At 35.6% G+C, this 23,235-nt stretch overlaps 1 protein-coding gene across 1 annotated transcript in view; it reads right to left on the bottom strand.

Moving 5' to 3' along the window:
* LOC149065623 (eukaryotic translation initiation factor 3 subunit G-like) overlaps positions 1-21,738 on the bottom strand; it is a 37,752-nt gene extending 16,014 nt beyond the window's left edge. Inside the window, exons 1-7 of the mRNA XM_089253777.1 lie at positions 21,632-21,738; positions 17,021-17,069; positions 12,970-13,016; positions 11,965-12,056; positions 6,478-6,537; positions 5,043-5,147; positions 331-619 (exon numbers count right to left, since the gene is read on the bottom strand). Of these exons, the coding sequence (XP_089109903.1) occupies positions 331-619; positions 5,043-5,147; positions 6,478-6,537; positions 11,965-12,056; positions 12,970-13,016; positions 17,021-17,034 (607 nt within the window). The 5' untranslated portion in view covers positions 17,035-17,069; positions 21,632-21,738. The remainder of the gene's footprint in view (positions 1-330; positions 620-5,042; positions 5,148-6,477; positions 6,538-11,964; positions 12,057-12,969; positions 13,017-17,020; positions 17,070-21,631) is intronic.
* Between the last annotated feature and the right edge of the window lie 1,497 nt (positions 21,739-23,235).

Raw genomic sequence — 23,235 nt, 5'->3', positions numbered from 1 at the left:
GTTTTGAATGCTTAATGCCAACTTGAAACATTCAGTAACACAAAATGGACTAAGTCAGGCTTATAAACAAATCCCAGTTGCCAGGTAATAAAATTTTATATGAGTGACAACACAAAATTTTGTGAATAATGTCACGCGTTCATATACATAGGGGTCACCAAGTTCCAGAAAAGTTTGAAAAAATTATATATTTTTGACTGTTTTGTTTTAAAGAAAAATATGATTGGCTCCTAAGAAAACTAGCTGTCAACATAATTTTTATTTGTCAAGGCCTAGAGTAAGCTCAAAATTTACAGCTAAAAAGACAAATTTTATACAAATTTAAATCACCTCTTCCTCGTGATGAAGAGGCCATTGATTCTCCTCGTCCCCGAGCTCCATCCCTCATGCTTGGAGGAATATATTTCATTTTCTTTTCACTGGGGTTTTCCACAGATGGACTTGGCGTATTGGCAACAGGCTTAGCATCTTCCTTTAGAATATCTGTACTAGGCAATGTACTAAGGCGATCTTTATAAGGGCATTGGGTTGTCCAGTGGTCGTCTTTGCAAATTCTGCATTTTACCATTTTCTGTCCCTTCAACTTGGCAAAAGGATCTTCTTCTTGACTTTTCTCTTCCTGGAAAAAGTTCAGACCCAAAAAATAAAAGTTCACTCAAGACAATGCAAAGGAATTTGATTTAAATATTGTGACATCAAATATGGAATATTGCATTTTGAATCTACTTTTCAATGTATTACTACAATAATTGTTTTCAAGAAAATAAATGGCAGAGATAGTTCTACTTAAATTGGTAGTTCAAGTTTACAAAATACATTTGAAATGTAATTCTCATTTTTAAAAATTTTGGAGGTATTTTTTTAAATGAAAAGATGAAAAAATTTACTTTAAAAATATGTTAATAGCAGTGATGATATCAACTCTCCTGGGTCACTGAAATCAAGATTTTGGAAAAGCATGGGTCCTTACAGAATAAAGTATAGTGGGATTTGTGAATATTTTTTACACATTTTTTTCTGACAATTTGAGTATTTGATGCTAATAACATAAATTCAGAGTTCCTACAACTTTGACTGAAAGATTTCCCTAACTATCAAATAAACTAATATGTTCTAAAGCATCAAATTGATACAGTATCATCCCTCTCAAATGTTGCATGTTACACAATACTACTTAAAATTTTTTATCAAGATTTTCATTTGATTAGGACAGCAAACATTCTCCTTCATCCAAAACAAATGATAGTATGATAGTACTCTTAAACATTAATCTGTTTAATTTTGAGATGAAAATTGTTTGATTATCACAATAGCCAATATGCAGGGAAATAAGAGTTAGATTCCGAGTAATTCATAAATATCCGGACCCCGAGAATTAATTGAAGTGGCTGACTTGAATCCTGTTTTTCTGCATCTTATGCTGAAAACGTAGTGAGGCAGAGAGCAAAGCAATGAGGGAAGAGATCGGAGCAGCGAAATCAAACACACGGATTCCAATGCACCTGCGTCTAGTGCTGCGCACTGCAGCTGGGCAAGAACTCCACGGCAAATGATAAGAGCGAAGGAATCAAGATATTTTTTTTCCGCTGCTCTGCTTGCTTGTGTGTGGTTTCAAGATGGCTATCAAAGGGCTTGTTTTTGCTTTTAAGAAACCATAGTGAGGTCAAAAATATCACCATAATGGTGTGGACAATCAAACGGAAACAGCAAGTAATGAATAATTTTCATAAATTTCCTGTCAAACTTTTTTCATACACACATGCTTAACAAAACTGAAAATGATTTATATTTTGAGTTCTATGCCAATTTATCATACATCGTGTGTGGGAAAATGTATTTGGATAGTCTGAATTTTTAAAAAAATGTTTCTGTGGAAAAATTAGCAAGCTTTATTTGTTTATTAATTTTCTGTGTAGTCAATATTTCCATACTGGAAGCGTACCGAATGTTTGTTATGATGGATTTGTGTGTCAATAATTATGTTTCTTGTGTAAAAAAAATGAAACCAACAAATATTCATACAAATAAAAAAAGCTATTCGGGGCGGGGCAGATTTTCCACTTTCGCCTATGCTAATAACATAAATTTAAACGGCGGAAGGCTTGTTGATAAATTTGATATTTCTCGATTTTTTTACTCATAAATTTAATAGAAAATATAATTGATTTTTCAGGAAGTGCTGCAAGAAAAGATGGAGGAAAGTGACAAAAATAGGAGTGGAATATTTTCATAGCTATATTTTTTAAAAAATGACATTCACCACACTTTTTTTTTTCTAAATTGATGTCTGAGCATTGGCTCTTATAATTATGAAATTTTTGCAAATTTTAAAGATGTGGAGCATTCTTTAATTAAAAAAGCCAAGTCGATTGCGAGTTTCTGCTATATTAAACGCCCCCACTATTGTGCTGTTTCTTGCTCATGGCTTTATTCTCATCTCACTTCTCTTCCTTTTCATTCATTGCTTTGCTCGCTGCCCCACTATGTTCTTAGCCTTAGGCCGGTATTACACTATAAAAGTTTGATAAAATCCCTTTTATAAAAATTGAAAAATCTAACCAATAAGGTTATTGGTTACATTCTAGAAAATGTTACATTCTAGAAAATGTAACCGTTGACCTTATTTCCTGCATTTTTCAAGTTTTATAATAGGACTTTTATCAAACTTTTATAGTGTAATACCAGCCTTAGGGTCCTATCTGTTTTATTAACTTCATTCAGATATAGGTCTAGCTTTGTGTTTTTTTCACCACAATTTTGATTTCATATTCATTCTTGTAGCTATATTATAGCTTCTACATTAGAAGCTTGAGTGCAATTTGACGAGTTAAATTGAGATATGCATAGAACTGCAAAGTATTCCCCCCCCCCCCCCCAGATGAAGTGCATCATTGGATAAAAATTTTAGCTTACTGGGCAAAGAAAACAAATAAAATGACGACAAATATGAAATACAGTAAAATCTCCCAACAACAGCCACTAATGGGACCGTGAAAATGTGGCTCCTATTGGGGAGTGGTCGTTATTGGGAGAGGTAGTTTTTATATTTTGATAATATAATTGATTAATTGATTTACAGCACTATTGTGATATTCTAAAATTCGGGCTTGCAGTGCTCAGAACACAAGCAGAGAGAAAAATTGATATGTGTTCGAACAAGACGTGTGTTCTATCCTTCGACCCTTTTTGTCACACCACTGTCATTTTCTGCACACGTGAGCTAATTTGACCGGGACCTACAATTTATTGCTGATTCCAAGCGGCAGACTTGTTTTTTTATACTCATCGAGAGGTTGGTGCGCTAACCCCTCGATAGGGGACTCCCTGCAGTAGAAATTTTTTCTGAGGTCATGTCGCCATTTTTGTTGTACCCCTGTGTCAGGAAAGTTTTCTGACAAGGATGAACCGGGTATCGAACTCACGATACCTCTAAACATCCTTTGGTACTTTAGGCGAGTATCTTATCGACCTGGGCTACCGCGCCCACAAGACCAGTGTTTCCCAAAGTGGGCAATGGAATGATCCAAAGATGCAGTAGAAGCCATGGGTTTAGTATAGTATCTTATGAGTTTGGAGATGAGACCAAAAAAATGTTGAAGAAGGGACATGATGAAACAAAAAGTTTAGGAAACTATGAACTACACCATCCCAGGCTGGCATTCCCGAGTCCAATCAAACAGCTGAAGACATAGGCGCTGACACACATTCTTGTTAAAAGAAAAAGATTGACATCCCTCTCAAAAAATTAATACTCTTTACATTTCCATTCCTATTTGCGAGCACCATTTCTTTCGAACAAAACCATCCCTTGGACTAGGGAGTGCTATGAACTTGCATATCCCTCTAGTCCAGCGGTTCTCAACCTTTTTTGACTCAGAGCCCTATTCAGTCCACAGTTTCTATGGCAGAGCCCTGTTTGGGTTGAAGAGCCGTTTTTGTGAATACTTTTCAAGGCAGTACCCTGTAGACTTTTTTTTTATTTATTTATCAAATTTAGTGATTTATTTTGTTTTTCTCAAGTGGCTGCAGAGCCCCTGGTAAGTACACACAGAGCCGCAAGGGCTCCTCGGAACAACGGTTGAGAACTATTGCTCTAGTCATTAAGAGTGCTGACAGCAGACAACAGGTTTCCCCCGATATTATCTCAAGATTTTTTCCTCTCCACTGCCTTCAATATACCAATTTTTCTCTCCGACTCCATGTCCGAAGTGGTCGTTATTTGGAAATCGTTGTTCTGAGGTTTCTTGTAATCTTAAGTCTAAGGGATGTGTTCAGTTCCACCAAGATATGCCCGTTGTTCGGAGGTAGCCGTTAGAGGTTTTACTGTACTATGAACCCTGTGAAACAAATGCAAAATCAAACATTAACGGAGAGAATAATATGCAAAAGAGATTTCATGAATTCCAGAAAACATGGATCAGCTCTATATTTAATGGCAGTTTAATAGTTAAAAAGGCTACTTTGGAAAATTATTTTGACCTTGCGAGGTAAAAAAAAGTATAGTGAAATAGTGTGAATATTTGTTTATTATCAAATTTCTGGTAAAGTATGCTCAAAATGTAAATTTTTTTTAAAAAAACTTGATATTAATATATTGAATGTATTCAGTGATCCCAATAAACCTCTTTTTCCCCCAACTGGTTCCAACATTTAAAAATCTGGTGTCCAAATTTTATGAAAGTAAACAAGAGTGGAGATGAGAAAATAGCTATAAAAATATAGAAGTAAGAATAAAGAGAAAAAGAAAGTGAGGGATAACACTCAGTAGAAAGAGACACGATACTGTAAGTATGAAACTATTGAATTTAACTAAAAAAGGAAACAATCCTATTTATTTTTAAGCAGTTTTTTTATAATCTCTTTAAAGAAATATTCCAGTGTTTAGAAATTTCTTTGATCCCAAATTTTTTCCCCAATTTTCCAGATTGTAGGAACCCTGAAATTGATAAGAGGCGAATGTTTCAATGGACAGCTTCAATTTTAGTTTTAGATTAACAATTTTAGTTTTTTTTTTTGTGATGTCAAAAAATACAAGTTATTACTTCTTTGTTGCTAATGAATTGCACAAATATTTCTTCAGCAACTATTGTATTCGAAGGATTTGGACCAGGTGGATCATTTGAGGCCAATCCATACTTTTTCCATGCCTGAAAAAAAAAATTATACTCATTTCTATATGAATTCATTCAAACATCACTTCTACATTTTATGACTTCCATTTGGAGTGACAAGACTGGTGTAGTTGACCGGTTTGCCACCAGAGGCCACAAGTGTAAACCCAATGCTGTGAGTGGGAACAAGAATCAATTTAAATTCAAATACAGGTTAGTTTTTGAAAGAGGAAAGCTATGAAGAAAAAATACATAGTTATACCAACACTGTTATAGCAAGGGGGTACACCGCCTCTAATCTATAGGCCAAATACTATCAACAAAAAAATTCCATCCAGCCTGAGAAAGTAGGGTCTTCTTAAAAGTATTGTCCAGTCAACAGAGCAATGCACTGAGGTCCCCTACAAGTTGAAGAATTAAAAGAAGTTGCTGTGCAAATTCATCAAGGCATGAGCCAATGCATTAAAGTGGTTCTTTGAGGTAACTTGCGAAATTGTTGGGACCCTTGACATTAAGGGTGGCATGACATTTGCTAATGAAGTTTAGACATAAACATGGCAAAAGATTGTCAAACACATTGACTAATATAATTAACAAATTTAATTAAAGTATGTTGTAATCATAGGCGGAGATAGACTTGGAAGTCTGGGGGGGCACGGCCATTATTGCTGGGGGGAATGATGATGGTGTTGATTCATCTATACATATATGCATTAGATCAGTAGACTTCACCTTTGAGGCTGGGCCCCCCCCACCCCGTATCTCCGCCCATGGTTGTAATATACTACACTAAGCAACTTTGATGTTTCTTAAGATTCAATTATATTGGGCAAGCTTACTATTCTCTGATGAGTAAATTAGCTGGTGTGGAAACCAGTTTTTACAACTAGCCCAGCAAGTTTCAACAATTACAGATGACTGGTAAAATCAATCACTAGATGAGCAAACATTTTTTTCTCTTTTTTTCTTGTCATCTTTCTCTTTTGTTGCAAGCCAAAGCAAGAAAAAAAAAGCCACACCTATATTACATCCGAGATTAAAAAAAACGCTGGCAAGTAATGAGAAAAGTAGCCACCCTTCAACTTCACACTAGCAGAGTGAGCGGCAGATTTGCTAAATATTATTACTACACAGAGCAATTTCAGTATAGAAGCAAGCAAAACCACAAGCGAGTAGCCAGTAAACTCTCCTAATGTAATCAAGCCTTTAATGTATAAACCATAGATTATAGGCAGGATATTGTGGTACAATTTTCATCCAGCACATTCATCGAATAGAGATGGTAAGGGCATTCAAAACTTGGATATAAAATATATTCAATATTACAAAGTTAATACTCTAACATAATTTTTGAAAATTTTCTTACTTTTCTTGCTGCAATTGACTTGGAAACGAGCTTTCGTTCAATTTTGAAATGGCGTACTATCTGAAAATGAGAAATAAGTGAAAACTATTTAAGTGATAAAGCATATATTAAGACCACCATAAAAAAAACATTTGACACAAACAAAAGTATGTTAAAAAAATTAATCAACTAAGATAAAATTATACACATGCATAATAATTTTCAAATTTAGTTAAACCTTGATTTAACAATAAATTAAAAAACTAGGGCAGAAAATCATTGAACTCTATCCCATTTGTTGCCTGATTCAGTGACTAATTTCATTTACTTATTGACCTAACCTTTTAACGGCCAAATCCAGATCTGCATTGATTTTCATTGTTTTTCCTTTTCATCTCTTTCAGTTTAGAGATATTAACCTAAACATATTGACGAAAACAAAAAAATTTTCTGCATGTTTTCTGAACTTGCCTATGTCCATGGGAATTTTAAAAAAAAATATTCCTCCCTCAAAAATAAGTGATTTTAAAAAACTAAATTTATGGAAAAATTGCTGAAATGAAATTTGTTTAAAATAAATTTTGAAATTTCACACTTTCGGGGGGGGGGGGGGGGAGAGATCTAGTGCTTTCATGAACAAGAAATATTTTGTTCTACTTAATAAAACCAATGTTCCCAACATCATGCATTGCTTTATGGAGTTTTCCCCACATGCACTCTGCCATAAGCATGTTAAAGCTGAGGCCTTAATTTATCATGTAACGCAGCACTTTCGTAATCCTCTATGGCAGCATTTCTCAACCTTTCTGAACCCAAAGACTAATAGAATATTTGAAACAATTTGACAGACAACTTGTCCCATATTAAGGGACACTCCTTTAATTTTGGGGTTGCTCCAATTTTTTTTATACAATATAAACCCATTTAATTTGTAATATTTACTAGTCACGTGAATACACATTGTTTTCATAATATACAAATTATACTATGATAATTATGACAATAAATGTTCATCTCTCATATTCTTCACGTTCAAATGTTATTTTTGCAATTTTTATTTTTCGCTAATTTTGATGACAATTGGCAATGTTCCGTATTTTACGCTTTAAGATCCTAGTTTAATGTATTTTTCTCAATGAAACATGGTCATCTGATCATTTGAATATTTTTCCCGGAAATTTTTTTTTCTATGATTTATAGCAGTCTATCATTTTCCCCACCCAACAGCAATTTCAGTAGTAATTGGAAAATCACATTTGAGGCATTAAAAAAATTGTATATTTTGACTAAATTTAATGTTACCCAGTATTTACCCTGTCTCGAAGGACCGCAATTTTACATGATGTATGTTGAACAGTTGTATGAAGGTATAATTTTTAATTGTACCCATATGAAAAAACTAACGTAACTACAAAAGTTGAATAATTTTTCATTCAGTTAGACCGGCATTACACTATGAAAGATTTAGAAAAGTTCTTTTATAAAACTTTTATAGTATATAATCCTGGCTTAGAATTAAGTTTTATTAGAATTAATTTTTATCAAGTTTGCTTGTGGACCACCTACACCATCGTTGCAAATCATAGGTTGAGAACCACTGCTCTATGGCAGCAGTTCTCAACCTTTTTGACTCGCAGTCTTTTCTGGTATATAATTTCTATGGCAGAGGCCCATAGGCCTATTTTTTATTTATTCATCAAAGTTACTGATTTATATTTGTTTAAAAATATTATATAGTAATACATAAAGAAATACACTGAAGAGCCAAAAAAACTTGTACACCTGCCTAATATCGTGTAGGGGCCCCTGCGAGCACGCAGAAGTGTCGCAACACGACGTAGCATGGACTCGACTAATGTCTGAAGTAGTGCTGGAGGTAATTGACGCCATGAATCCTGCAGGGCTGTCCATAAATCCGCAGGAGTAAGAGGGGGTGGAGATCTCTTCTGAACAGCACGTTGCAAGGCATCCCAGATATGTTCAATAATGTTCATGTCTGGGGATTTAGGTGGCCAGCGAAAGTGTCTAAAGTCAGAAGAGTGTTCCTGGAGCCACTTTGTAGCAATTCTGGACATGTGGGGTGTCGCATTGTCCTGCTGAAATTGTCCAAGTCCGTCGGAATGCACAATGGACATGAATGGGTGGAGGTAATCAGACAGGATGCTTAGGTACCTGTCAGAGTCGTATCTAGACCATAGCTGCCAACTTTTGAAAATGAAAATTCGGGAGATTTTCACGCGAACCCGTATTTCATGCTAAAACCACTCCCTAATAAATATGATTTTTCCAAATAGAATAGGAATTTTACACACATAGAAGTTAAACCCTTGGGAATAAAATCCCTATGCAAAAAACAAGTGAAATTGGACGCCAAAACTTCAAAATGGTGATCTAAAAAAATAAATATTGTGTTCAATCACAAACGCTGTGAACAAACATTCTGTACGAACGACCCGAAAATCATCGGAAGATGAAGGGAAAAAAGCGTCAATTTTTGAAGAACACTGACTTTTTGTCACACTCCTTGATGGGTTTTTTTTAAATTTCACATGAGTGATGATGGCAGTCTTTCCATGACCGATGTTTATGTCCATAACACAACATGTACAAAAAGGAAAAGTCGGCCCTTTTCTGGAACGTTTGATAAAAGGAAATTCATCGGAATAAGTATCTTTAAAATTGATTAAATATATTTTGCTTATCAGTATTCATGTTTTGTTATATCGCACGTACGTAACTTCAACAAAAGAAATTTTGACCATGTGCGCGTCACTATAATTTTCAATTATTACCCAGGACTATTGGCTGCTAAAAGAGCTATTTCCCTTCACGATAAGACAAACAACTTTCTTGTTACCATCAGAGGGGTTGTAAAACTTCCTTAAAAAGGGAATTTCCCCATTTACGACATTTGACGTCATTTCGAAAGGAGAAAAAAAAAAAAAGGCTTCATGCCCCACAAGAAATTCCTTAGGGATTGTTTTCATAAGCGGGGATTTTTTAAATGAAATAGAGAATTTTTAGGGACAATTAGGGATTTTTTGTGATTTTCGTAAAAATTCGGGAGGTTTAAGAACTTTTCGGGAGATCGAGGGATGAAGCTAAAATTCGGGAAATTCCCGGAAAATTCAGGAGACTTGGCAGCTATGATCTAGACATATCAGGCGTCCCATATCACTCCAACTGCACACGCCCCATACCATCACAGAGCCTCCACCAGCTTGAACAGTCCCCTGTTGACATGTAGGATCCATGGATTTATGAGGTTGTCTCCATACCCGTACACGTCCATCAGCTCGAAGCAATCGGAACTGAGACTCGTCAGACCAGGCAACATGTTTCCAGTCCTCACAGTCAAATGTCGGTGTTGTCAGGCCCAGATGAGGCATAAAGTAACCGATCTAACAACTATGCCAGACACTTGTTGTGTTATATAGGTGTTGCCGACCGCAGCGCCGTACTCTGATTGGTTCCATATCTCTTTATTTGCATATGCATGCCTGTACCAGTTTTTTTGGCTCTTCAGTTTATAATGCACAGCACACTGTCATTAAATTGTAAATAAGGTATGTCTAAAATGATAAAGCCACACACAATATTCTATAAATAACTATTTTTTCAAAGTGAAAATTTTTTTTTTACTAGAAATCTGACTGCACAGGATCAAAAAACAATAATTTAGCATATATCTACATTTCTTATGACAGAAAAAAAATTAGATTGAATAGTAGAATCAAAACCTGTTCCAAAATGATAAAGCTACTCAAACTCATGTTCAATTATATTTTCAATATCCAATAAATTTTTCATTATTCTTCATAATGTCAAGCATTCGTCTAGGCATCGATTCATCAAGTTTTCGGCAATGCTCCAGAAGAATCTCTTGCCACACTTTCAAGTGTGAAACACATCCCCAAACCGAGCACAACTCAAATCTATCGCCATGGGGACAATTTACTACCTAGGGAGTTGTACCAGAAGTGTAAGTGTGTGTATTTAGTGTTGTATCTGATTTTTCAGTGCTGCCATAGTGAATATTTGTACTGTTTGTAGGCCTGTTGCTTTGTGGCAATACTTTTTAACAGAAAGATCGGCTCACATTTGCACTTCAAAGTTAGGAACCACAGAAAACCAACTTTAGCCGACCACCACTGTGGCGACAGTGGGGCTCGAACCCTGGTCCCATCGAGTTGTGAAACACTTGTATTGCTTGCCATGCTCATACACTTTGCGTGCCACTGTAGCCTACATGTTTTCCATCAGATTGAGATCCGGAGAACATGTGGGCTTGTCCATCATTGGAATCCTATTCGCGAGGAACCATTCCCAGGTTAAATTTGCATTGTGAGAAGGTGCTCTGTCCTGTTGAAATTGAGTTGTGAAGCCATTTTGAGATTCAAAAATGGAATTAGATAATGATTCAACAGTTCCTGATATATCTGAGCATTCAGACGCAACAGTTAACTGTAATTTTCCCCTTAGCATTAAACCCACCCCAGACCGTTACACCTCTGCCTCCTTATTTATGCTTAAGTTCTTTTTTGATATCATGTCAATAATATTTCCAGCCATCTGGACCGTCCAAATTAAATTTTTTTCCATCAATCTAAATGACATTATGCCACTTTGAAAAGTCCATGAAATATGATATTTTGCCCAATGAAGTCTTTCCTGTTTATGATTCTCACCAAGTTTTGGATGAGTAAGCATTTTGTGCGATGGCAGATGTAGTTACAACACTGAAGAACATGATAAACTGTAGATTTAGATACATTCATGTCAGGAAAAGATGTTATTTTCCTTAAACTTATGGAAGAGTTACTTTGCATAGAATCACACTTTTGAATGCATGTTGTATGTTCATGCATAACAGTACAAAGAAACTAATTGATTAACTTTTAGTTGATTTATTCAGTGGTAAAGATACACAAAATTTTCAATTTACTCCAAAATTGAAAATTTTGAAAATTTCAATCAAAATGCAGGAAAAATGTCAAATTTAAAAATTCTGTCAAATTTATATCAACTTGAAGTTTCTGAACTTGCTTCAAAAAATACTTTGCGAATTATCTTTTGTATACCATAAAAAACCGGAAATGTTTGAATAACTTTTTGTTTGACATTTTTGCAAATAAAAACTATGTTCCATTTATGAAATGATGGTAGTTAAGCGGTTAATGAGATTGAAAAAATACAGCGAGAGTTCAGTAGCAGCATTTGTAATTTTGTTTGCACTAATATTTTTAGAGAAAAAACTTCATGCACTTAAATAATTAGGCAGAAACATAACTAAGAAAAAGGCTATAAAAGAAAAACATAAGAAAATTAGATTCCAAAATTTTGAAGAATTTTAAAATGATCGAATAGAATTATTAAACTATATATAGGTACATACATAAAATAAACTTCAAGAATTGTTAAGAGTGAAAGCATATGAAACCTTGCTAAATTTGACATCTCAAGCCAGCAAGTTTTTTAGAATATAGGAAAATTCAAATGCTGGTTTACCTTCAATTTTTTACCCGTATCTTGCTGCTCTTTTATCTCAGTAACTATTTTGATATTATTCACAAGGACTTCTGCTGCAGGTTGGAAATCAGCTGCTCCAAAAATAAGATATATTTTACAATTTAAGCTAGAAATACTATATTGAAACATCCATGTAAAAATTTTCAAGAAACCAGATAAATTTATCATTGATTTTTTTGTTTATTATCAATTCTGTGCCTTGCTGCACAATGTATTTATAAAGAGACAAAAAATACTGCCAGTCAGCAAAATCTTGACTTAAATTGAAAAAAAAATTTCATTCACCCCAGGCTTTTCAGGAGAGAAGAAATACACACCCATCAAAACCATTCATCGTTCGATTGAGAAAGTATGCAGTATAGAAATATAAGTGTTAATAAAATAATATTAAATTCATCTAAATCTATTATCATCAAATCTTATTTTGTCAGGACACCATAGGCGGCAATCCTGACAAAGGTTTTTAGAAGAGATTTTTTGTTAAACAGCTCTAGGGAACCGTGGATAAGCATTAAATAGGGAAAGGGGCACTGCAGGGAAAAAAGTTTGAGCGCCCCTGGGTCCCCAAAGCAGAATGTTTAGCACTGTTCTGCGACAAGCCCTCAGCTGACTGGAAATGTTCCCTATAATGTAAAAACCCCCATACATGTAATAGTGTTTGTTTTTTGCACTTTTTCTTAAAATTCTTCCAAATTGTTCTGCTCTAGCGCCAATTGTTCTGCGATGCACGTCGCAGATTTTGGCATATTCTGCTTTGGGGCCCTGGGTTAAGGAATAAAGATTTTTTTTTCCAGGCATCTACATATCTTTGACATTTTTTTTTTAAATTGATTGAAATATTTACCTTTATTCCAAGCTTTTTTTTAAAAAAAAAGAAGCAAAAAGCTGAAGATAATATATGCAACAGCATTTCATCAGCAGGAAGACATTGAGATTTTTTTTAATGTTTAATCCACAGATTATACTTTGGAAAGTAATACTTACATTCTCCAGCTTCAACTTGGTCAGCCCAGCTAATAGTAGGTTTGTTACTGAGAAAGCAAGAAAACTCAGTTAAAATAAACATACTTTTAAAGTAAAACATATGATTTTAAATATATTGAATATTGTTTTGGTTTCAGTGTTTCATGGTTCCAGTATGTATGGTATTGTGTGTTGCCATTTCCCAAGTGACTTTTAGCTATTTAAGGAAATGAATGTATAACAATTTTTCAAACAAACTTTTAAAGTTGAGAGCAAGGGAGAGAAATTGAGAGGAGCAAAAAAATAAAAAAAAAATAAAAAATTGGTTCCACTTCCCACATCCACCACTAGAGGGTGATTTCTATGCAAATTAATAACATGCACGCAATTTTTGTTCCAAACAATATTACCAAACTCAGGCTTCATGGCACAGGGTATCTAAACATCACCAGCAAAAACTATTTCTTTGCTAAAAAGTAGAATGGCGAGTTCATAAGAACTTGCTTTCCTGGTTAAACCATTTTACGAGCACACAATGATTCTCTATCTAAAGCTATGCAGAGGACTTTCAGCTAAAAAAAACTCTCCATCAAGGCGTTTCTAAAGTTTCATAGCTTTACCATGAAAGCTACGAAAGTTGCATACAGCCAGAACATGCAAACTTTAGTTATGAACATCATATATAGGCCTATATAACCATCTGAGTTTATGTAAAACTTTGCCTTGACTAGTGTTTGAGAATACATCACACATTTTATAATAAAATTTTAATTCATATATATATGAAATTCTAAATATGACCAATATACAACAGGGCTTGACAAACCCTAGTTGATATAGATGTGATTGTTAAATGTAATTCTTAAGGTCACATGACGATATATATAATATGGACAGGCAGAAAAATTTCCCTTTTGGGGAATTTTAACACTGAATAATCAGCACCCAGCTAAAAATTAACATGTTGTTGACGAGTTCGGGGAGAAGAAAAGGAATTAAGAACGATGCTAGTGTGAAAAAGTTCATTCAAAGAAATGTGAATATGGTTGAGAAGAAATGATAAATACATAGTAATTTTAGAGGCGTGTTGCAGTAAAAAACCAAAACATACATACTTAATTATCTGATTTGATTAATCAAATTCAGATTCTTCCCATGTTTACCGGGATGCCCTGCCACAGGGACTATGCTATATATGTTATGGTGAAAATGATAAAGAATATTATGAATAATAACCGCTCATTTCAGTAAGTTTGATAAATTTTGCTCGCATATACTGTGAATCTATCACATTTATAGGTCATTATGCATAATCGTCAAAGATGGTAAATGCAATAAATGAGAGAGAGCCATAGTTGTCTTTACATTATGTAGGTAAGTAAAGCTAACATTACAAGACTAACAATAATTTTTATAGTATTCTTCACATTTACTTGAATTAGTTTTCGTAGCCAAATACATGTAGTACAGTACATGTATCGCATAGCTGCTTCATGGTCAAATAAAAATAATTGTGGTCAGCAAATACAGTAATCAGGGGTCTGTCCAGACTTTTTGCACAGGGTCCTGTTTTTGTGAAAATGTACCTTATTTTTGTGAAAATGTACCTTATTTTTGTGAAAATGTACCTTATTTTTGTGAAAACGTTCAAAATAGCAGTGAAAGTAATACTAATTAAACAGCAACCTCATTTTCCTATTTTATTTCATTTTTATTATCATTTTCCTAGTTTTTGATGCACTCACAGCTTGTTTGTGTTTCTGGCTATATATATGCTTGTTGACACATCGTGTTGGGTGATCATCAAATTGCACCCCCTTGGTCAATCCAGGGTCCCTTATCAAAAAATGTAGAACATATTTTGCAAAGAAAGCCAGATGCAGAAATGCTGTAACATAGCCAACTGTGAAGCTTCTCAAAACGTGCGATGTTCAACAAATTCGGTACTTTTAGACCCATTTTTCTAGCTTCTGTAGATGAAATTTTCTTAAAATCCGGCTCTACCGACGAATTCGTAGCATCTTTCAGCGCTTCCGATAAATCAGCAATGTCTTCCACCGCTTTCGACGAATCGGTAATGTCTTTCGAAGAAACGGAATTGTCTTCCGACGAATCCGAAATGTCTTTCAGCGCTTCTGATAAATCGGTAATGTCTTTAGGCGCCTCCGATAAATCGGTAATGTATCGCGCCGTTTCCAAGGTTTCGACAGCGTGGTTCGAAACCGATGAAGGAAGCAATGTTTCAGTAATTTTTTCCGGGTTAGCACAATTGGAATTATCTGTATCTGACGTCTTTTTGGTGACGTTTTCAGATCCTCGTTTAAAAAACGATGTTATGGAGCTGCATCCCCTAACGTCAGTTGGCCGTATTTTTTTAATGTAGTAATCACTATTCCTTGAATTTCCACCTGTTGGTGGTCGACCACGCTTCATATTAAATTTTCAAAAATGAAAGCGCAATACAGGAAAAAAAACGTGCACAAAAAATCCAATTCTACAATTGTTGATGATTGTTGTTGTGATTCAAAGACCATTTGAGGAGAAGTGCGGGGCTAAAGCGTTTGTATAATGGCATAGGTTGCGCGATAAAATATCGGACGCGGTCAATCCGTGGTCAACCAGCGGGATGTCCTAACCAGAAGACTAGAAACAAGGAAAGCCCTCTCAAGGTCACGCTCTTTCTCCGATCGCCTTTTCAAGGTCATGTTTTCCGGTATCCAACCAACAACTTCTATAGATAAGATTACTCATCTATGGGGGAGGGGGTGGTGGTGTTGGGCCAACAATACATGCTTAAAAAAAAAGATCAATGGCTTTCTATTACAACTAGGGTCATAACTGATAAGAATTTTGTCGCACAGCAGTCGCAAAAGTTCGTTTTTTACGACGTAATTTTCATGAAGGGTTCGTTTTCTGGAATTTTGTGATGGATCCGTTTATTATCCTCCAAATTTTGTGAAACATCCTTTTTTTTAGCCCCGGAATTTTGTGAAGGGTCCGTTTTTTAGCCCCAGAATTTTGTGAAGGGTCCGTTTTTTAGCCCCGGAATTTTGTGAAGGGTCCGTTTTCCGGACCCAAATTCCGGCTGGACAGACCCCTGGTAATATAAAAAATTGGCACTGTTTCCATGTAATGTTGGTTTTTTTTAACATACAACGAAGTGTGGCGAGGAAAAACAAACAGCAGCAGGTTAATGATTATTATATTTATGCCCCAAAGCAGAATATGCCAAAATCTGCAATGTACGTTGCATTACAATCAGTGCTACTACAAAAAAATATGAAAGAATTTTAAGAAAAGTGTATAAAACACTATTATGGGAATTATTACCACAGAATATTTCCAGTCAGCCAAGAGCTCGTTGCAGAATAAATCAAGACATTCTGCTCCGAGGTAGTTATGTACAATTATATTTTGGCTGATTAGAGCGTCCTTACATTTGGTGGGAGAGAAATTCAATTTTTCTCAACTTTTTAAACTAAGAAAAATTGTCAAATGTACAAGTTCCCATAATATAAAAAAGTTAGTAAATTACTCATGATGTTTATGAATTGAAAATTTGGGAACTATGCATAATTACTAGTAAAAATGTAGCAAAATTTATCAAACTTCTCTGGGTGATCCGATATTTTAACAGTATTATCAACACATATATGTGATGTATATAAACTCCAACACTGTTTTCAACTCTCCTACACAACCTTCAAATATCTTCGATAATTTAAAAATAAATTCCTTATTTCGGCAATAAAAATTTATCTGCTTAAATACTTTTTTCATTTTTTTTTAAAATACGAATCTAAAAAAATGGCTTCTATTAAAGAATTTACGCCCCATCTCAAATGGAAGAAAAAATTGTCTACTAAGAATCAAGCTAAAAAGTGAGGTTACCCATTTCATAACTAGAGGAAAAATGATTCTTGGTTAAAAATTCTCTCCCGAACTAAAGATAGAATCTGTAGTTAAGAAATACACCCACACAGGTGTTTACAAGCCTGGGTTCCATAGACCCAAATGACAAAACTAAATATCAGAAATTTTATAAATATTCAAACATTACTACATTCTTTACCTTTTGTCATTCATCTTTGAGTATGTTTATCTCTTGCACGTCTTGTTTCCTGTAATTTTTTTATCAAAGTTAAAATGTCTTTGCTCATGAAGAATAAATATTTATAAAAATGTTCAAATAATGATTTTTGTTTCAACTGTATTATACAAATCTTGTATTACTTGCAAAATTCAACACCTATGAATATGAGGAATTTTATAGCAAATCTACATTTTCTTCATCTGATTAAATGACCATATTCACTTCAGGGTTCCCAGCAAACTCTGCTTCATCATTTTCCCTGACCAAAACTCCAGATTTTTTTTATAGCTGTTCATCAGTTTTGAATGAGAGAGAGTTCAGCAAATTGATCTTTGTTCAGAAGAGCATTAAATTTTATAGTGCTTAAATAATATTTAAATATATCCATAGCTCCTATCACTATCCTGGACCATCCCATCAAGCTGCAGTAATGTTTCATCTAAAGACTGTTTTGAGAATGCAACTCATGCTCTAGAAAAACACAGAAATTAAAAATCTGTTGTCCCTATCAAATTGACGAAAAAAAGAACGAGAAACATAAATAAAAAAATAGTCCAGAGTAGTCCAGAAATAGTCCAAAATACCAAAATATATGGAACATGTTGCAAATGTCAAGCATACAAGTCAATTATATATATCAAGTCAAGTGCCGAAACAAGCAAAGTGACACATTTGATGTCTCATTAAATATGGATGAATATGGATTAATTTTTTTCATCAAGAATTTTTAACTTTTTTGCTGACTATATTTCATTTATTAGCAGATAAAGAAGTGTCCCTAAGAATTTTTTTGGATTTTTTGGTTGATTAGTAGAGCTAAAAACCAACACTGGATAGGGAAAGAATGGCCACCAAAAGAAAAATTTAAATCCAGGATCAAAGAATGTCCTTCGGCAGAACTCAGTGGATCCAAAATAATTCCCTGATCACCATTGCACATAAAATTAAGTTTATGAAACAATTCGTGAAAGTTTTGGGCAAAAATGGCAATTGCTTTTGCTATCTGATGTTTTTCCACATTTATCAGAGGGAAAAATTAAAGGTGATGTGTTTGTTGGCCCAGATACAAGACAGTTAATGAAAGACCAAAAATTTCAGGAAAAAATTAAATACATTGATAGAAAAGCATGGGTTAGTTTCAAAGACGTCACAGATTTTTAAGAAATAATGATTCTAATTATACAACAGGGTTTAAGCTAGATAAAAAATTCCTTTCACAAAAAAGCGAAAATGGGGAGAAAAGCTTTATAGCAAAATGCTAAAATGATAGGATGTTTACTCGTTTCGTACCTCCTGTACGCATTTTTGCGAAAGTGGCTACCACTTCTTTCACATTCTAAGATTTTCTTTCGTATTTTGCAAAAAATGTGACTGTATCTTAAACCCTGTAATAAACTGAAGAGCCAAAAAAAACTGGTACATGCATGCGTATGCAAATAAAGAGATATGGAACCAATCAGAGTACGGCGCTGCGGTCGGCAACGCCTATATAACACAACAAGTGTCTGGCATAGTTGTTAGATCGGTTACTGCTGCTACAATGGCAGGTTATCGAAATTTAAGCGAGTTTGAACGTGGTGTTATAGTCAGTGCACGAGAGATGGGACATAGCATCTCCGAGGTAGCGATGAAATTTGGATTTTCACGTACGACCATTTCACGATTGTACCGTGAATATCGGGAATCTGGTAAAAAATTAAATCTACGACATCGCTGCGGCCGGAAAAAGATAGTGCAAGAACGGGACCAACGACGACTGACGAGAATCATTAAATGTGACAGACATGCAACCCTTCCGCAAATTGCTGCAGATTTCAATGCTGGGCCATCAACAAGTGTCAGCGTGCGAAACATTCAACGAAACATCATCTATATGGGCTTTCGGAGCCGAAGGCCCACTCATGTACCCTTGATGACTGCACGACACAAAGCTTTACGCCTCGCCTGGACCCGACAACACCGACATTGGACTGTTGAGGACTGGAAACACGTTGCCTGGTCTGACGAGTCTCGGTTCCAATTGCTTCGAGCTGATGGACGTGTACGGGTATGGAGACAACCTTATGAATCCATGGACCCTACATGTCAACAGGGGACTGTTCAAGCTGGTGGAGGCTCTGTGATGGTATGGGGTGTGTGCAGTTGGCATGATATGAGACCCCTGATATGTCTAGATATGACTCTGACAGGTGACAGGTACGTAAGCATCCTGTCTGATCACCTGCACCCATTCATGTCCATTGTGCATTCCGACACACTTGGACAATTTCAGCAGGATAATGCGACACCCCACACGTCCAGAATTGCTACAAAGTGGCTCCAGGAACACTCTTAGACACTTCCGCTGGCCACCTAAATCCCCAGACATGAACATTATTGGACATATCTGGGATGCCTTGCAACGTGCTGTTCAGAAGAGATCTCCACCCCCTCTTACTCCTACGGATTTATGGACAGCCCTGCAGGATTCATGGGGTCAATTACCTCCAGCACTACTTCAGACATTAGTCGAGCCCATGCCACGTCGTGTTGCGGCACTTCTGCGTGCTCGCGGGGGCCCTACACGATATCAGGCAGGTGTACCAGTTTTTTTGGCTCTTCAGTGTACAATCAGGGTTGAATTTTTGCCGGGACAGTGGCAAAAAAAATGGAAAAAATCAGCAAAAATTTGCAAACATTTTTCTTTTTACTCAAGATATACCAAGCTTGTTTTTTCAATTATAAATCATTCTTTTCAATACAGAAACTTAAAAAAATTACATGGTATAAAAATGAATATTCAGCAACCAAAAATATGAAAACATATCCAAATAAAATATGCATCACCCAGATTTGTTATAAAAAATTAATAAATAGACTATATTTTTTAAATTGACTAGGCTACACTAACCATCATGTTATTGGTCGAATATTAGCAACACGTTTCTCATATTGAAGCTCCTTCCTGGGGGAAAACTAAGAGGAGGAAAATTACACGCCTATAAGTAGAGGAGGTTTATTTACTGGCTATGATTCCATAAGCGGTGTTGCGCCAAATTTGGCGATTTCCAAATCCGCCAATGTTTTTCTTTCTTGGCAACCTGGATTTTTTTGCTCGCCAAACATCTACAGCATCGTGAAAATGGCAAACAAAGTAATTTAGCATTATTTTTTGGCAACCTAGCACATAAAGAGGAGGAAATCTGGAACCAATAAAGAAAGTATAGGCTACAGGATTCACACTTGACCATCACATTTGGGCTTTGAGTTCCTATTCTGGCAAATCCATCGCCAACCAACTTTCTCGGTGCGATTGCTATTTGAAACCATGCTATTGGCACAGTTCAGAGAAACTATATTTTTTTGGTTATAGTGCCAAATTCTGCCAAAAACTGAGGTGTTTTTCGTCTGACTAAAGAATGCTCATCTATAAAAAAAATTGAAATATTCCCAAGCAAAGGATGCATGATGACGAATTGGGCTTCAACACAATAATGATGGCGAACACGATATAATGAGACCTAGGATGCTAGTGACAATAAGAAATGAAAATGGTGCAAGAGCGACAGTACCACAGTAATTAGTTGGCAACACAAAATAATCGCCATATTTGGCGCAACCCTCTCTCTGCTTATGGAATCTTAGCCTATTTACTCTATACAGTGTTGACATCAGGGCAATTTTTTTTAAATGATCCAATTGCCATCTTTCGCGAAACGCAACACTGTACTAGAATAAAGTTTCAAGGTGTTTTCCAAATGCATGGCATTTTGCACACTTAAACAGTGCAATATTTCAATCTAACATACTTGCAGAGTTTCTGTGTGATTTTATGTTTCTGTGTAAATGTCATTTTAAGTTTCTGTTCTGTGTGAGTATGATCGTAAGATTCAAGTTTTCAACTTGGGGCTATCTTCGTAGCAATAATATCAAGATAGAGTGAAAAATTCGGAAATATGAATCTGGTAGTGAAAAGACTAAAAAAAGAAAAGCAAAAACAATATCTTCACACACTAACATGGTGCGTTTGAAAAATTTCTGCAGCACACAATTCAGCCTTCTGGTAAAGAGCAAACAGAAGTGGGTGATATTTCACAAGAAATGGAGCCTCTGCCAGGATTTTCAGCAACCAACAATGACTGATAGTATTTTTTTGGGGTTTTCTTTTATCAGGAGAGTCAATTCAGACAATTAAGCTATTGAGTTTCGTTGAAAAGCATTTGAAAATAAGCAGTAGCGAGCCGTATTGAATACAAATTAGTAAATTATTGTTATTAAAATAAAATATATTTAATTTTTTTGCTTTTACTGCTTTTTACTTACTCATGTATCAACACATTTTTACATAAATTTTTCAATTCTGAATAAGATTTTTTTTCTTTGAAGGGGAGAAGAGGGAACTGACAGCATCAAATTTTTCTCTTTAGGCTCGACTGACAAAAGATTTCTGTGGCGCTCGCAGGCCCCTGTGATTATTTTTGCACCAGGCCCCGCATCTGGTAAGGGCGGCCCTGCATCGAAGGGAACCTGTTCGATGTTTAAACAATTTTCGTATGCACAGAAGGATTCCAGACGTACTTTAAAATTCTATAAAATGAAATGATTGCATACCCTTCGAGATTCAAATAATATCTTGAATTTTATGAAAAACGATGAACAAGCAGTGGGTACATTCGATGACACGAGGAAAAAAACCACACTCGTTCTTTTTCTTCTTTAATTATACAGGGCTTTATGCCCGCGGATTATCGCCTGTTTGAAAGAAATATACCAAAAAGCATAGTGTGTCCATTTGAGCTGACCATATTTCTCTCGAAGAAATATGGGCCATTGAGATTCCAAATACGGGACATCGCTAATTTTCGCCAAAAATAACGCCAAAACCAAACAAAGTTGCCAAATATTGTTGAAATTACGGAAAAAATCAAAATGGCAGGAAATGAACCATTACTGCAAATTGAAGGGGATTAAAATGAATTCCACGAACAAAAACGTTCACCAAGACGAATGTGGGAGATTAATATTCTCTTTCATAGTTGTAATTATCATAAAATAATTTATGAGGTGAAAAATAATGTCAATCTTTGACTTCAGTAAAGAGTAAATATTCAAGTAGGCTTTGTGTAAAATACGGGAAAAACCGGGACACTTTTCCAAAAAAGTCGGGATGACCAAAAAAACAGAAAATACCGGGACCGTCCTAGGAAATACGGGATGTATGGTCACCCTATGTCCATCGAGCTTATATCACTAAATCACCGGGCAAATTAAAATGTGTGCTAATAAATGCCAGGAGCTTGGGTAATAAGAAAGACTTTTTAGAAACTATGATAGTTGTGGAGGGCCTGGATCTTATAGCCATTACAGAATCTTGGGCAAACGATGGGGATGAATCTTTCTTACACATCTCAGGATACGATACTTTTTTGAGAAATAGATCTGATAGGAAAGGGGGTGGAGTGTTGATATACGTGAAATCCTGTTTGAAGGCTAGAGAGTGTAATGTGCAGAGAAGTGATATTGAAACCATATGGGTTGAACTTGAGAACAAAAGACGTCATAAACTTATTGTTGGGGTTTCTTACAATCCACCGAATAGGGATTCAAACTACATCGCCAAATTTCATGATGAAATTTCTTACATGTGTAAGCGTAAGAGGGTTCTCATACTAGGGGATTTCAATTACCCAGGTATTGATTGGGAGAACCTTTCAACTAGAGATCAGTATGAAAGAGACTTTTTTAAGTTGGTGCTCGAAAATGTTTTGTATCAGCATGTATCAGAAGCATGGCCCCCACATCCTGAAGCAGGGCCCCCAGGCTGGGATCTTTTACGGGCCCTCCGACCAGACTTTCACGGGGCCCCCTTTATGATGAATTTATAGCGTGAAAAAACAAAAAAATTATTAAAATCCTCCCGTGCCCCAGGGCTGGAGCCTTGTCAGCCCACCCCTTGTGGGGGCCATGATCAGAAGCCACTAGGGATACTGCTATTATGGATTTAGTTCTTACTATTTCTGAGGATCTTGTTGAACATGTTTCGGTGGGGGAAGAGTTTTGTTCCAGTGATCATCGTAGAGTCAGATTTCACTGTAACTTTTCTTCGGGTAAGGTTGATAACAAAAGACTGGTTCCTTGTTTTCGAAGAACTAACTTTGATGTTTTGAGAGGAAGGTTAGTGGAAGTTTTCAAAGACCGGTTGGAATCAGTAAGGG

Source organism: Pholcus phalangioides, unplaced genomic scaffold (genome assembly GCF_987345545.1).
Source record: "Pholcus phalangioides strain wild (caught in Gottingen) unplaced genomic scaffold, Ppha-v1.0 ptg000039l_1, whole genome shotgun sequence".
NCBI classification, from domain to species: Eukaryota; Metazoa; Arthropoda; class Arachnida; order Araneae; family Pholcidae; genus Pholcus; species Pholcus phalangioides.
Note: the sequence above shows the minus strand (reverse complement) of the source record. Positions and strands in the feature narration are given on the sequence as shown.